The 12,555-nt window shown below is 36.4% G+C and overlaps 1 protein-coding gene across 1 annotated transcript in view; it reads right to left on the bottom strand.

Moving 5' to 3' along the window:
- Positions 1 to 1,262: 1,262 nt before the first annotated feature.
- The window catches only part of CSMD3 (CUB and Sushi multiple domains 3), a 781,433-nt gene continuing 770,140 nt past the window's right edge, over positions 1,263 to 12,555 (bottom strand). The window contains exons 66-70 of the mRNA XM_038745631.1: positions 10,368 to 10,526; positions 7,924 to 8,036; positions 6,673 to 6,760; positions 3,822 to 3,957; positions 1,263 to 2,903 (exon numbers count right to left, since the gene is read on the bottom strand). Of these exons, the coding sequence (XP_038601559.1) occupies positions 2,744 to 2,903; positions 3,822 to 3,957; positions 6,673 to 6,760; positions 7,924 to 8,036; positions 10,368 to 10,526 (656 nt within the window). The 3' untranslated portion in view covers positions 1,263 to 2,743. The remainder of the gene's footprint in view (positions 2,904 to 3,821; positions 3,958 to 6,672; positions 6,761 to 7,923; positions 8,037 to 10,367; positions 10,527 to 12,555) is intronic.

The following is a 12,555-nucleotide window of genomic DNA, read 5'->3' as shown; positions in this document are numbered from 1 at the left end:
GAGACTCTGGAACAGCTCAGGTTTGGATCAGAAGCACCTAGCAGCCAAGCAGCGTGGCTCAGTGGAAAGAGCCCGGGCTTTGGAGTCAGAGGTCATGGGTTCAAATCCCCGCTCCGCCAATTGTCAGCTGTGTGACTTGGGGCAAGTCACTTAACTTCTCTGTGCCTCAGTTCCTCATCTGTAAAATGGGGATTAGGACTGTGAGCCCCATGTGGGACAACCTGATCACCTTGAATGAAAAGATAAAGTTTATTTCTTTATGAATTAAGAAACGTATACCATTAATATTTGGCTGGAACTTAACGAGACTAAATATTAAGAAAGTATTTTCTTCCTAAATATTCTAAAGTTTACTAATACGTATAATTATTAGAAATAGCATAATTTTCAATATTTACATACCGCAATATGTTGTAGAACTACTCTTGATAAACTCCAGAGTTTCCGCAAGAAACAGGTGGATGTGGAGAAGGGAAAGGAAGATAGCTGGGGAGGCCCAGCATTTGGAACAGTGCTTTGCACATAGTAAGTGCTTAATAAATGCTATCATTATTATTATTATTGAGAGAACAGCCAGTGGACTATGGTTGGAGGCAGGTGGACACCCTTCCAATGGGCATTTTGGATTATACCTTTTATTGGTGAAAACAATTCAGCAATGATATGCTCATCAATATGATCAAGGCTTCTAAAGAGCTCACAGTTCTGAAACTTTAATCAGTTCATTTAGGAAGTTAGAGAGTGGAACTGTAAACTTCCATTGGAGCCAATTAAAAAAGGAGGAGAAAACTATAGAGGTTCTGCCATTGTTTAGATTGACTGGATTATGTAAGAACTTCGTGGGCATAGATTGTGTCTATCTATAGAATAGAATTCTGTTTTCCTCTCTCAAGCACATAGTACAAGGCTCTATATACAGAAAGTGCTCAATAAATACGATTGAGTGATTACCTGGGTAAATATGCAAAAGTCTTTAAAATAGATATAACTTTGGTGATCAACTTTGTAATAATGTACAGTCTTCAAATTGACTTTCCAAAAGATAGCACAAGGTTTAAAAAAACAAGTCTCCATTTTTATTTTGTTTACATTGCACTGAAAATTTACATCGACTTTTACAAATTATTTTTCATAAAAATATACTTCTTTACAAAAGTGTATGCATTAATATAAGAGGAGTAGCCATTTGCAGAAGAAACATTGTTTAAACAAGATCTTAAATGTATTAACCTTAACATTAATGAATGAATCATAGTTATTGCAGTCATTTGAATAAACAAGAATAATTAACTGATGGCAGAAAGTATAAAACAGCATCCTTTCAGCAGAATGCAGCTTTGAAAGAACTGTATGAAATTCCAAACAAGGTGTCTTCAAATGGTATATAAGAAATTCATCAAACATTATAGAAATCCAAGCAGCAGTCCTGGGTACAATGATTTTTGGTAGGCACTCTGTTTTATAATAGTAAAAGTTTAGATTTTTCACAGAGTTATTGATATTTGAAAGGGGCAACAACAGATAATTCATACTGGATACATACCTGTATATAACAAATTGTAGAATGCTGAGAAAATGACCCACAAAATCAAAATAGTTGTGAGAATATGAAGACGTCTTATTGTGATAACAATTTTGCCATGTCTGAAGTCTGCCTTTTGGGGATTTCTCATTAGTTATTTGAAACCAAATTTTTATTTGCAAGGTTACAATACATTGATCTCTAAATCGCACTATTAGGATTTGTGTACAGTCTATTTTCCTGCACTCTCTTATTCAAGCATAAAACACAACCCAATGAAATAGAGAAGTGGTAAAATGTTGAAAATATAATGGAAGAGAAAATGAATCAAATAAGAACAGAAGGGCCAAGATGTTATGATCTAAAATCCTCTGTTCTAACATCTGATACTATATTATCAAATTTTTGAGACCACAACATCAAAGATAGAAAATTTTGGTGTTTTAGAAAAATGCAAAATAATGAACTTTGCTAGTAAAAAAGGATTCAGAAAGGTGACAAAAATTGTGGGGAAATAATCAGTTGCATGATAAACTCATTTTTTGTCAACTACTGTTAATCTCAGAAAAATGGTTATCTGATAGGCATAGGGATGAAAACAAGAAACAGGGAATTTGAGGAATGGAGTAGGAGACCTGATATTTAATTATCCTTTTGACAAAATAGTTGTATGGGGTATGTAGGCTAAGATAAAATCTTTAAAATCATGGAAACAGGACAAAACAATTTTTGACCAACAAGAATTGGACAAACTACATACTGATGGGAATGATGTAGCAATATCCGAAGCTCATGATGATTAAAGAGAAGTCAGTGATCTATTGTCTCTTGTGAGTCTAGCTCTTATTTTCTACCCTATATCTTTTTTTTTAACCCAGATCCTCTAATATAGTTTATAAAGCACAGAAATACTGATAGTGGATGCTCCTCCAATATATGCAAATATGTTTATGTTTTAGAATAATCTCCTTTTTTAAAAAAGCAAATAAACTGTGAGTAAGCACTCACAGAGTGCAGCTGATTCTCTGTAAAACTCTCCATGGTACACATGAAGAAAATTCTGTATCAGTTTATGAAAAAGACACTCTTCTCTCTTGTTCCTCAGGAAAAGGTGACCCAGCAAATCCTGAAAAGTGTGCTTTAATTTGTTTAGCAGTGAACTAAATGTGCACTGTTGTATTTCAATTTCCAAACTTCCGAAGAAGGTAAAACATTATCACCTTATACCATTGTGCAGACTGTGTTTAAGTTGGGATCAAATCTTACTGCTTTTCCTTCTACGGATTTTGTGTTGGTGTCGTACATGGGGTTTTCAAAAGCGGCTTGACCGTTGTTGTTTTCATGAACTGAGCATCCAGTATACTGTGTTTTGGGGGCAGTCCTACGGGAGAGAGAATTGTTAAACTCAATATTAACTTTAAAAAAGCAACAGCTTTGATTTATCGATAGTCCACTTTTTAGTGTACTTAATTACAAATCCATGACAGAAAACTAATTAAAATTGCATCAGCCTCTTTTTCTTAATGGCATTTATTAAGCACTTACTATGTGCCAAGTACATATGTACTATGTGCTAAGAGCTAGAGTAGATACAAGGTAATCAGGTTGTCCCATGTGGGGCTCTCAGTCTTAGTCCCCATTTTACAAATGAGGTAACTGAGACACAGAGAAGTTAAGTGACTTGCCCAAAGTCACACAGCTGACAAGTGCCAAAGCCGGGATTAGAACCTATGACCTCGGACACCCAGCCCGAGTTCTTCCCACTAAGCTACGGCTCTTCTTATTATATGTATATAATGTATATGTACCTCATTTGTAAAATTGGGATTAAGACTGTGAGCCCCATGCAGGACAGGGATTGTGCCCAACCCAATCACCTTGTATTTACCTCAGTGCTTAGTTTATTGCCTGACACATAGTAAGCAATTAAAAAATACTGCAATTATTATCGTTATAGTTATTACATCATGTGCACATTACCGAAGTTAACCTCAAATTTGTCACTTCAATAAGAACTTGCATTAAAAGCTTTAAAGAGTTAATAGAACTCTGAGACTACTAATTTATTAATAGGGATGCATAGGGATGCATCTCTAAAGTAGGAACTATTATTCTCAACTTTTCTTTAATAATTAGCCTAGCTAGCAATCTACCACACTCATCATTTTAATGGCAGAGATACAGGATGCATTAACTTTCACAAAATTTTACCATGGGCCTCTGAGAACCGTCACTTTATATTATATCAAATGAAATTTGCATTCGTTGCTAGTGAGAAGCCCAACAAGTTGTCACCTACCTTTGTTTATAAAGATAAAACCCAAAACCTGCAAATATAAGAGCAAAGAAAGGCACAAGGATAGCAATGGCCACAGAACTACTGTTGGTTCCATGTGGTTGATTTGAAGAATTGGCACCTTCCGACATATTCAACCCTGTGAATAAAATTAAAGGAATATGTAATTAATTCTTTCTCTGAACTCTGCCACCCTAAAATTCTTATAATAATTTTTACCTTTCATTTGTTTCTGAGTGGAAACAACTGATTTTCTTTTTACTAAAATACATTTTTGGTGTTGATACACTTAGATGAGAGGAATCCATCCTCCTCACCTTCTCTCTTTCCCAAACACAACCTACAAATTTGTTCTTTTTCACCCCACAGAAACCTCCATTCTTTTAAACATCTCCAAAATTCTACAGCCATCCTACCCATACTACCTTCTCCTGACCCACAAATTGACATACTTAACACAACTCTCTCCACTGAAGTAAACTCCCTTGCTCCCCTGTCCCTCCGCCTGTTTTAAATCACTAACCCACAACCCTGGATCATCTCCACAGTACACGTCCTCCACTCCTTTATCTGAGCTGCAGAGCACTGTTGGAGGAAATCCAGACAACTTTCTGACCTGGTCCGCTTAAATTCATTTTTATATGCTTCATTTCAGCCCTCTACACTGCCCAACAACAATTCTTTTCCTTACAAATTAAATCCCACATCCACTGCCCTGGCCAGCTGTTCCAGACATTTAATGCTCTTCTCAAACCTCCAGTACCCTCAACCCCACCAACTCTTTCCCCTAATGAGTTGGCTACGTCATGAACAAAACTGAAACCACCAGGCATGCTCTCCCAAAAATCTGCCCTGCTGCTCTCCAATCCCCACCCCCAAACACCCAGGACTTATGTACATGTCTTTAAATTATATATTATGAAGTATTCATAGTAATGTCTATATACCCCTCTAAACTGTGAGCTTGTTAAAGGCAGGGAATGTGTCTGCTAATTATGTTTTATAGTACTCTTTCAAGTGCTTAGTATAGTGTCTTTGCATAATAAATGCTCAGTAAATATGATTGATTGATTAAAATAATCAACTGAGGAAAAAATAGGCATTAATAATTCCAGGAAGCTAAAACCTTTTTTTTTCCCATAGGAAGGGGCTTGTATTATACCAAGCCTTTATAAAAGTTATTTATCAACATCCATAGTGAACACTAAAAAATAATGCAATTTTGACTATAAGCACTAAACCGTAAAGAAAAATAATCTAAGAACCAAAACCCTTTGCCTTTTATCACCAATTTAAAAACAGTTTGAGTCTAGTGATGGGCATGATAGAGGAGTCCTCTTTATGAATAGAGAGCTCACTATCTGATGTTTTTGGCTCAGACAATTTTAAAGTCCCAAATTTGGTAAAACTTGGCATCATATTCCACAAATAGTTTTTTGCATTGTAATTTGCAGGTAAAAAAACAAATAGGATTAGACCCTAAATATGTTCCCTTTAAGCTATAAAACTAGAACAGAGGGAAAAGGAGTCTGTCAGAACTGTGTCAAGTGTGCCCCATACCAAAACATCTACTAAAATGCTGACATTAAAATATCAGTGCATTTGCGCAGACAACTTTGAAGAATGAGTGAGGAAAACCCTTGGAAATCACAGATACTTTACAACATTTCCTTGCTGGGCCCTCTAACCTCATCTAAATACACTATCTAGGTAGCAAAGGTATTTTGAACAATTTTCAAAATGAGAATTATGATACAAGATCAACTCAATTTTCAAAATGAGAATTATGATACAAAGTCAACTCATGGGTAATTTGTTAATTTTGTTTACACCTGGCATGATATTTCTGTTCTTTGATTATGGGAAAGCATTTTTTTTCATTTTTTTAGCAATTTGTTGAGAAAGTCAACATCCATTTGAGTTGAAGCCTAGTAAACCAACAATTTAGAATATATACTTAATTAGATTGTTGCTATTCTGTTAGAAGGTGACATGACCGTCCAGGTGTTATACTTTAAAAACCTTTTGGACAAGTCTGCCAAAAATGCTGGCAAGAAAATTACAGGGCTGGCAAGGTCAAGGAAACTACAACTCCCGGGGCCAATGGAGTTAGTTTTGCATACACCTACCTGAAGCCATTGGGACATTCTGGGAGGAGGCTGTGTCTTCTGCCAAAAGTGGGTACCCTCTATCTGAGAGGGCTGACTAATTTGGGGGTATTTCTGTCTACCACTGTTTCAATACTTCAACCCTTAGTAGCTTTAAATATTGTTTTGTAAACCTCAGCCTTCATATCTCTCTGGTATTTTATTTTCCAATTTGTAATACTGATTAAATCTTCACATGACCATTATTTAGTTTGGGAATCTAGTCATTCTTTCATTCAATCATATTTGTTGAGCACTTACTGTGTGCAGAGCACTGTACTAAGCTCTTGGGAAGTACAAGTCGGCAACCAACCATGATTTCTGAAGATGATGCAGAATTAGCAAGTGACATTCACCAATAGCTATAAATTGCTTTCATCCCCTGGATTCCTCAGAATTTAGCAGAGTGACCATAACCTTTCTATTTGGTCATAGTTTGGGGTAAATCAGCTAAACTGCCCAATCAATCTCTCGAAGAAAAACTTTGGCATTTAAGATCTTCTAGGGAGGGCCATGCTTTAGTTTTACCCCTATAATATGTTTCAAAACACAGTTGATGATTCCATTTTAGCAGTTTTCAATGCATAAAACAGACATGGTGTAACGCCATATAGATGCATTGACATTACATAATATAATGATAAGTATGATATTCACTGGAATTTTATAGGAATAAGTTGATAGGGAAATCTATGAAAATAATTTACCTAATCTTTGAAGTCCAAATTGTCCATAATCTTTACCCTGAATAAATCCTTGAAATACATATGTAGCTCCATCAGGTTCAGCAGAAACCTTAGAAATGTAAAAGAAAGTGAATTAAACAGGTGCAATTTATTCCACATGTCCATTATTACTACACACCCTTATGTAATACTGTACTGTGGGATAGAAATTAATAAACTTGGTATTTGGGCAACATTTTTAATACTAGATGACATTTTCTACCATGAACCATATACAGTGGCTTTCATTTCACAGACATATTGAAAGAAATCTCTGTTGTTGGAACTGTAAATAGTGATGAAATACCACAACACCAAAATGTGTTCTATACTCATGTATAGAACCTTCTTAAGGTCTCTCCTAGTGACCTTTGTAGTTGATTGGAAAGGAACTTGTCAGAATTTTGAAAGGAGTAATATGGGGGTAAAAAGTATCAATGTGTGAATTTCTTGGCCTGGAAATTTTAGAAATCCTGAGTATCTCATCTGCACACAGATCCCCAAAGTCAAAAGTTCTGCTTTGTCCACAGGGGATGAGGGTTGATTATTAGCATGGCCTAGTGGATTGAGCATGGGTCTGGGAGTTGGAAAGACCTGAGTTCTAATTCCAGCTCTACTACTTGTCTGTTGTGTGACCTTGGGCAAGTCACTTAATCTTTCTCTGCCTCAGTTACCTCATCTGTAAATTGGGGATTAAGACTGTGAGCCCTTTGTGGGATGTCGACTGTGTCCAAATTGATTATCTACCATAGGGCTAGGTACAATGAAGACACATAGTAAGCACTTGACAAATATCATGTTAAAAAAAAAAGCCAGGTTGTGGGAGTGGAGGAAGGGGTTAGTGAGTCCCTATAGCAAGAACTCCATTTCACACTGGCTGGGAGGTTGCACAAGGAAATATTCTATGAAACAAGACAGGTTTTCACTTTTTAGCCATTTTTATCAAATACAATTTTTTAAAAATTTAGGCTGAACAGTGTCAAAAAAAATGGCTGCAAAGCATGAAGACCCTTGAAGTAGTCATTTTAGAATCTGCAATACTCCTGAACTTAAAAGTAATTACTTTTTTTTTTACTCATTGTATGGCTCCATGTAAAATCATAGCATTTGTTCTTATTCTTTTATAGGATGGTAGCATAAGATTAATGGAAAAAAACCCACATTTTCTGTTCTAATGAATAAGAATTATTTTCTGTTAAACTTGATAACTGGTTTTAATACAAATATACATACAAAACCATCCATAGCCCATTTTTCTTCTTTCATTTTGTTCACGGAAGCATGAGCAGGTGCTTTGATGAAATATATATGGAGCATTAGACGAGCTTCTTGGCTTTTATACACTCCTGTAAAAATGGAAATGCTCTTTAGGCTATTTCAAGTTAGAAAGATTGTGGCTCATTTCATTGTCCAGAACACCTTAAACCCAGTGGGCATCTCAGCTAAGAGATCAAGGATAGAAATCAAGAATGCTGATTGTGATTCAGGCTTTGTCATTAACTTTATACTAGTCTCATTTTAGTTAATTTTCTTTTAGAGAAGCAGCGTGGCTCAGTGGAAAGAGCCTGGACTTGGGAGTCAGAAGTCATGGGTTCAAATCCCAGCTCTGCTGCTTGTCAGCTGTGTGACTTTGGGCAAGTCACTTAACTTCTCTGGGCCTCAGTTACCTCATCTGTAAAAATGGGGATTGATTATGAGCCCCACATGGGGCAACCTGATCACCTTGTATCCTCCCCAGCGCTTAGAACAGTGCTTTGCACATAGTAAGTGCTTAACAAATACCAAAATTATTATTATTATTATTATTTAGGGAGGTGTACAAAATAGAACAAACTGGAATATGATTTGAGCCTGGACTTTGATTTTAGGCAACAGATAGCTTTTAAAATGTAAGCTTCACCACCATATGTACACAAACATTCTATTTATTTCAGGTTGAATGACATTCATTTCTACGCTTTGAAACTACATTCCTTCCTCAATTCAATCCATGGAAGTTTTCAAACATGCTGCTCATTACTTTCAGGGTTTTCTCAATGGGATTATTCAACTCTGCTCCTCGCCCCCACTCCCTCCCTCTGCCCCATCCCCTTATCCTCCCCACAGCACTTGTGTATATTTGTACATATTTATTGCTCTATTTTATTCATGTGTATATCTATAATTCTATTTATCTATTTTGATTATATTGACACCTGCCTACTTGTTTTGTTGTCTGTCTTCCCCCTTCTAGACTGTGAGCCCGTTGCTGGGTAGGAACTGTCTCTGTTGCTGAATTGTACTTTGCAAGCGCTTAGTATAGTGCTCTGCACAGAGTAAGCTCTCAATAAATATGACTGAATGAATTAAATAATTCTGAAAGCATTACAAATGATTGAGTAGTATATGGCCATTAGTTATTCATCTTTTATAAATACACATTCCAAGCTACCCTATGCCTAGTAAATTCCAACAAATATTCATTCATTCAATCGTATTTATTAAGCGCTTACTGCGTGCAGAGCACTGTACTAAGCGCTTGGGAAGTATAAGTCGGCAACATATAGAGACGGCCCCTACCCAAAAACGGGCTCTCAGTCTAGAAGGGGGAAACAGACAACAAAACAAAACATGTAGACAAAACAAGCAAGACAAAATACTGCAAAGGCTCTTCGAATACCAAACCCCAGTTTCATTTACAAAAACAGAGTTTGGAAAAGAGAACGTTTTAATTGCTCCAGATTAAACTGTTCCATATTTAATAACAATAGTCAATAACAACAATAATAATGATAGTAAATACATAGGATGAATTTTGCTGATGATGCTGAAGTATTAGAAACAGTACATAGGTAAACATACATGTTCTCAGAGGACTCTGAGTTACAACATCATAAAAACCTAGCAGATGGCTTTTCTCTAGTATTTCTGTCTCTCAAGTTCCCAGGTGCAAAATTACCCAACAAAAGATAATACAACATTCCATAGATTCAAAATCGATGTACTGAGAATGAAATGGAAAGATAATTTGATGGAATTTGGAAAGAGATCAGATTCAAACAATGTTTATTCCTTCATCATATCAATATTTTTCCCCTGCAAGGGAGTTGGAAGAAATTCAAAGTTAAAAACTCTGTAATTTTTACTCTGGGGAGGCAAGGAGCAACACTAGAATAATAGGTCACAATTGTGAAAGATAAATATCAAAGCGGATCATAAATTGTCATGATTGCAAAATTTCTCAGTTGGTGAGGTAAAGATAAAATATCTTAAATATTGAAGAATATTCTACTCACCCTTCAAGTGCACTACAGAAATAGCAGGCTTTGGGTATATGTTGTTAATCAACAGAAAATTAAATGCATTTTTAGGCACTTAACATAAAACATTGGAATCTGCAAAGTTATGCTGAAATACAAGGCTGGAGATAGTTCATTTTATGTGATTAGGTAAGGTTCAATGCTAGAAAGTCAGCCCAGTAGACATACTTATACACTGCACAGCAAAACATTTTGCCATCTGAAGATATTTCTTATTGAAGATAAGTACTATTTTTGGAATACAATATTCACTAAGAAACAAGAGCATTTACTAAAAGCACAAACTTCTTTCACTGCCTAAAAACTGTAAACGGAAAGAAATACAAAAAGTGCTGCGAACAAAGAAACAGAGTGTAAAATGGCTTTCTAATGCAGTACCTGATAATAGCAATTCCATATTGGTGTTGCTGAGTGTGGCATTTACTCTTCCAGTAGATGCATTGAAACTGGTAACCGTCAAAGTCATAGGTTGTTTCTTTCCTTTGTAATTAAAGGATCCCTTCCATATGTAATTTTGTGCAAACACATCATCAGGAACTGTAGATAAACCAAATAACTCTTAAGATAAGTATAAAAATTCACTTTCAAAAAATGTACAATAAAATGTGACGAGCCTTGACTCAGTCTTCCAAATTAAAAATGTCTATATACATTTTCTTGTATAACCCAGTGAGTCAGACTCTCCCATTAACAAAATAATCCCTAGAACCTCTTTCAGGAGGGCCTGGCCCTCTTCAATATTTTGAGAGCTGTCTAGACAGTATCATCCATTCTCTTTTTATAATGGAGGTTGTTTTTCTTCAATCATTCAATGGTATTTGAGTGTTTCTTGTGCTTAACTCTGTACTATCATTCATTCAGTCGTATTTATTCAGCGCTTACTGTGTGCAGAGCACTGTACTAAGTGCTTGGGAAGTACAAGTTGGCAACATATAGAGATGGCCCCTACCCAACAACGGGCTCACAGTTTAGAGGATAGATGAGGTAACTGAGGCACAGAGAAGTTAAGTGACTTGCCCAAAGTCACACAGCTGACAATTGGCAGAGCTGGGATTTGAACCCATGACCTCTGACTCCCAAACCCGTGCCCTTTCCACTGAGCCACACTGCTTCTCCACTACTTTGACACCGAGGACTGTACTAAGCACTTCAGAGTGTTGGTAGACACAATCCCTGCCCACAGAAGGTTACAGCCTGGAGAGGCAGACAGACATTAAAATAAATTTTGAAGATTTTCATAAGTTCTGAGGGGGCTGAGGGTGGGGTGAGACTTAAGTGCTAAAGGGTACAAGATTCAAGTGCATAAGTGATGCAGAAGGGAGAGGTAGTTCATTCATTCAATCATATTTATTGAGCACTTACTATATGCAGAGCACTGTACTAAGCACTTGGAAAGTACAATTTGGCAACATGTAGAGACAGTCCCTACCCGACAACGGGCTCACAGTGTAGAAGGGGGAGACAGAAAACAAAACAGAAAAGTAGGCAGGTGTCAATACTAACAAAATAAACAGAATGATAGATACATACACATCATTAATAAATAAAATAGAGTAATAAATATGTGCAAATATACACAAGTGCTGTGAGTTTCAACAGGTCTGTAATAAAATTTTTGCAGTTCCCCTTGTGGACATATTTGTTCTACAGGAGTTTAACACTTAGGTGTTTTGGCTGTTTGAAGGACACTTTTTATTGCAATAGTTATATAATACATGGGAATTGGAGACTATAAAATAATGGCTGACCTAGGATCCTGCTCCAAATAATAGTATCCACTGAGCATCTTCTGCATGCAGATTATTGTAAAGCCCTGGTAATGTACACTAGAGGTCCAAGGATGGACAAGGAGCTTATAAGGATATGGGGGAGACAGACACAAAATACTTCACAAATTAGCACAACTGTTGCGGTGCAAAAGGTTAATGAGTGTATTGGAGCAAAAGTATCAGTTTGATAATTGGGAGGATGTGACCTAAGGAAAAGAAAATTTAACTGGAGAAAGCCTTTTGGGGGAGGTGGGATTTCAAAATGGCTTTCAAAAGGGGAGTGCTGAAATTTAATGTATTTAAGAAGTTTCAGGTAGGTTATGGAATATGGATTACAGGTGGGAGAATAAAGAATCAGGAAAAGTGAAGGTAGGTTTGGGAGGATGGGAAAGTACAAGCTGCTCTGTATTTGGAGAAGAAACTGCCTAGGCAAGAGGGACAGAGCTGGTAGACTGCTTTAAAAGATAAGGTCAGACATTTCTGCATGATAGATTCTGTAAACTCCTGTAAAACTACAACTTTGTAGTGCTGTACTAATCCCAGGCACTTAGTAAGATTGCAATTAATACCATGATTTGAATGATTGATAGACATAAATTGGTCCACTCAAAGATTTTTGAGTCAGTCAATCATATTTATTGAGTGCTTACTGTGTGCAGAGCAGTGTATAAGTGGTTAGGAGAATCCAATATAACATATTCCCTGCCCACAACAAGCTTACAGTCTAGAGGGGGAGACAGACCTGAATAAAAATGAATAAATTACAGATATGTGCATAAGTGCTGTGTCTCAACTAC

This window comes from Tachyglossus aculeatus, chromosome 4, assembly GCF_015852505.1.
Source record: "Tachyglossus aculeatus isolate mTacAcu1 chromosome 4, mTacAcu1.pri, whole genome shotgun sequence".
Classification (NCBI taxonomy): Eukaryota; Metazoa; Chordata; class Mammalia; order Monotremata; family Tachyglossidae; genus Tachyglossus; species Tachyglossus aculeatus.
This window is presented reverse-complemented; position numbering and strand designations above follow the sequence as displayed.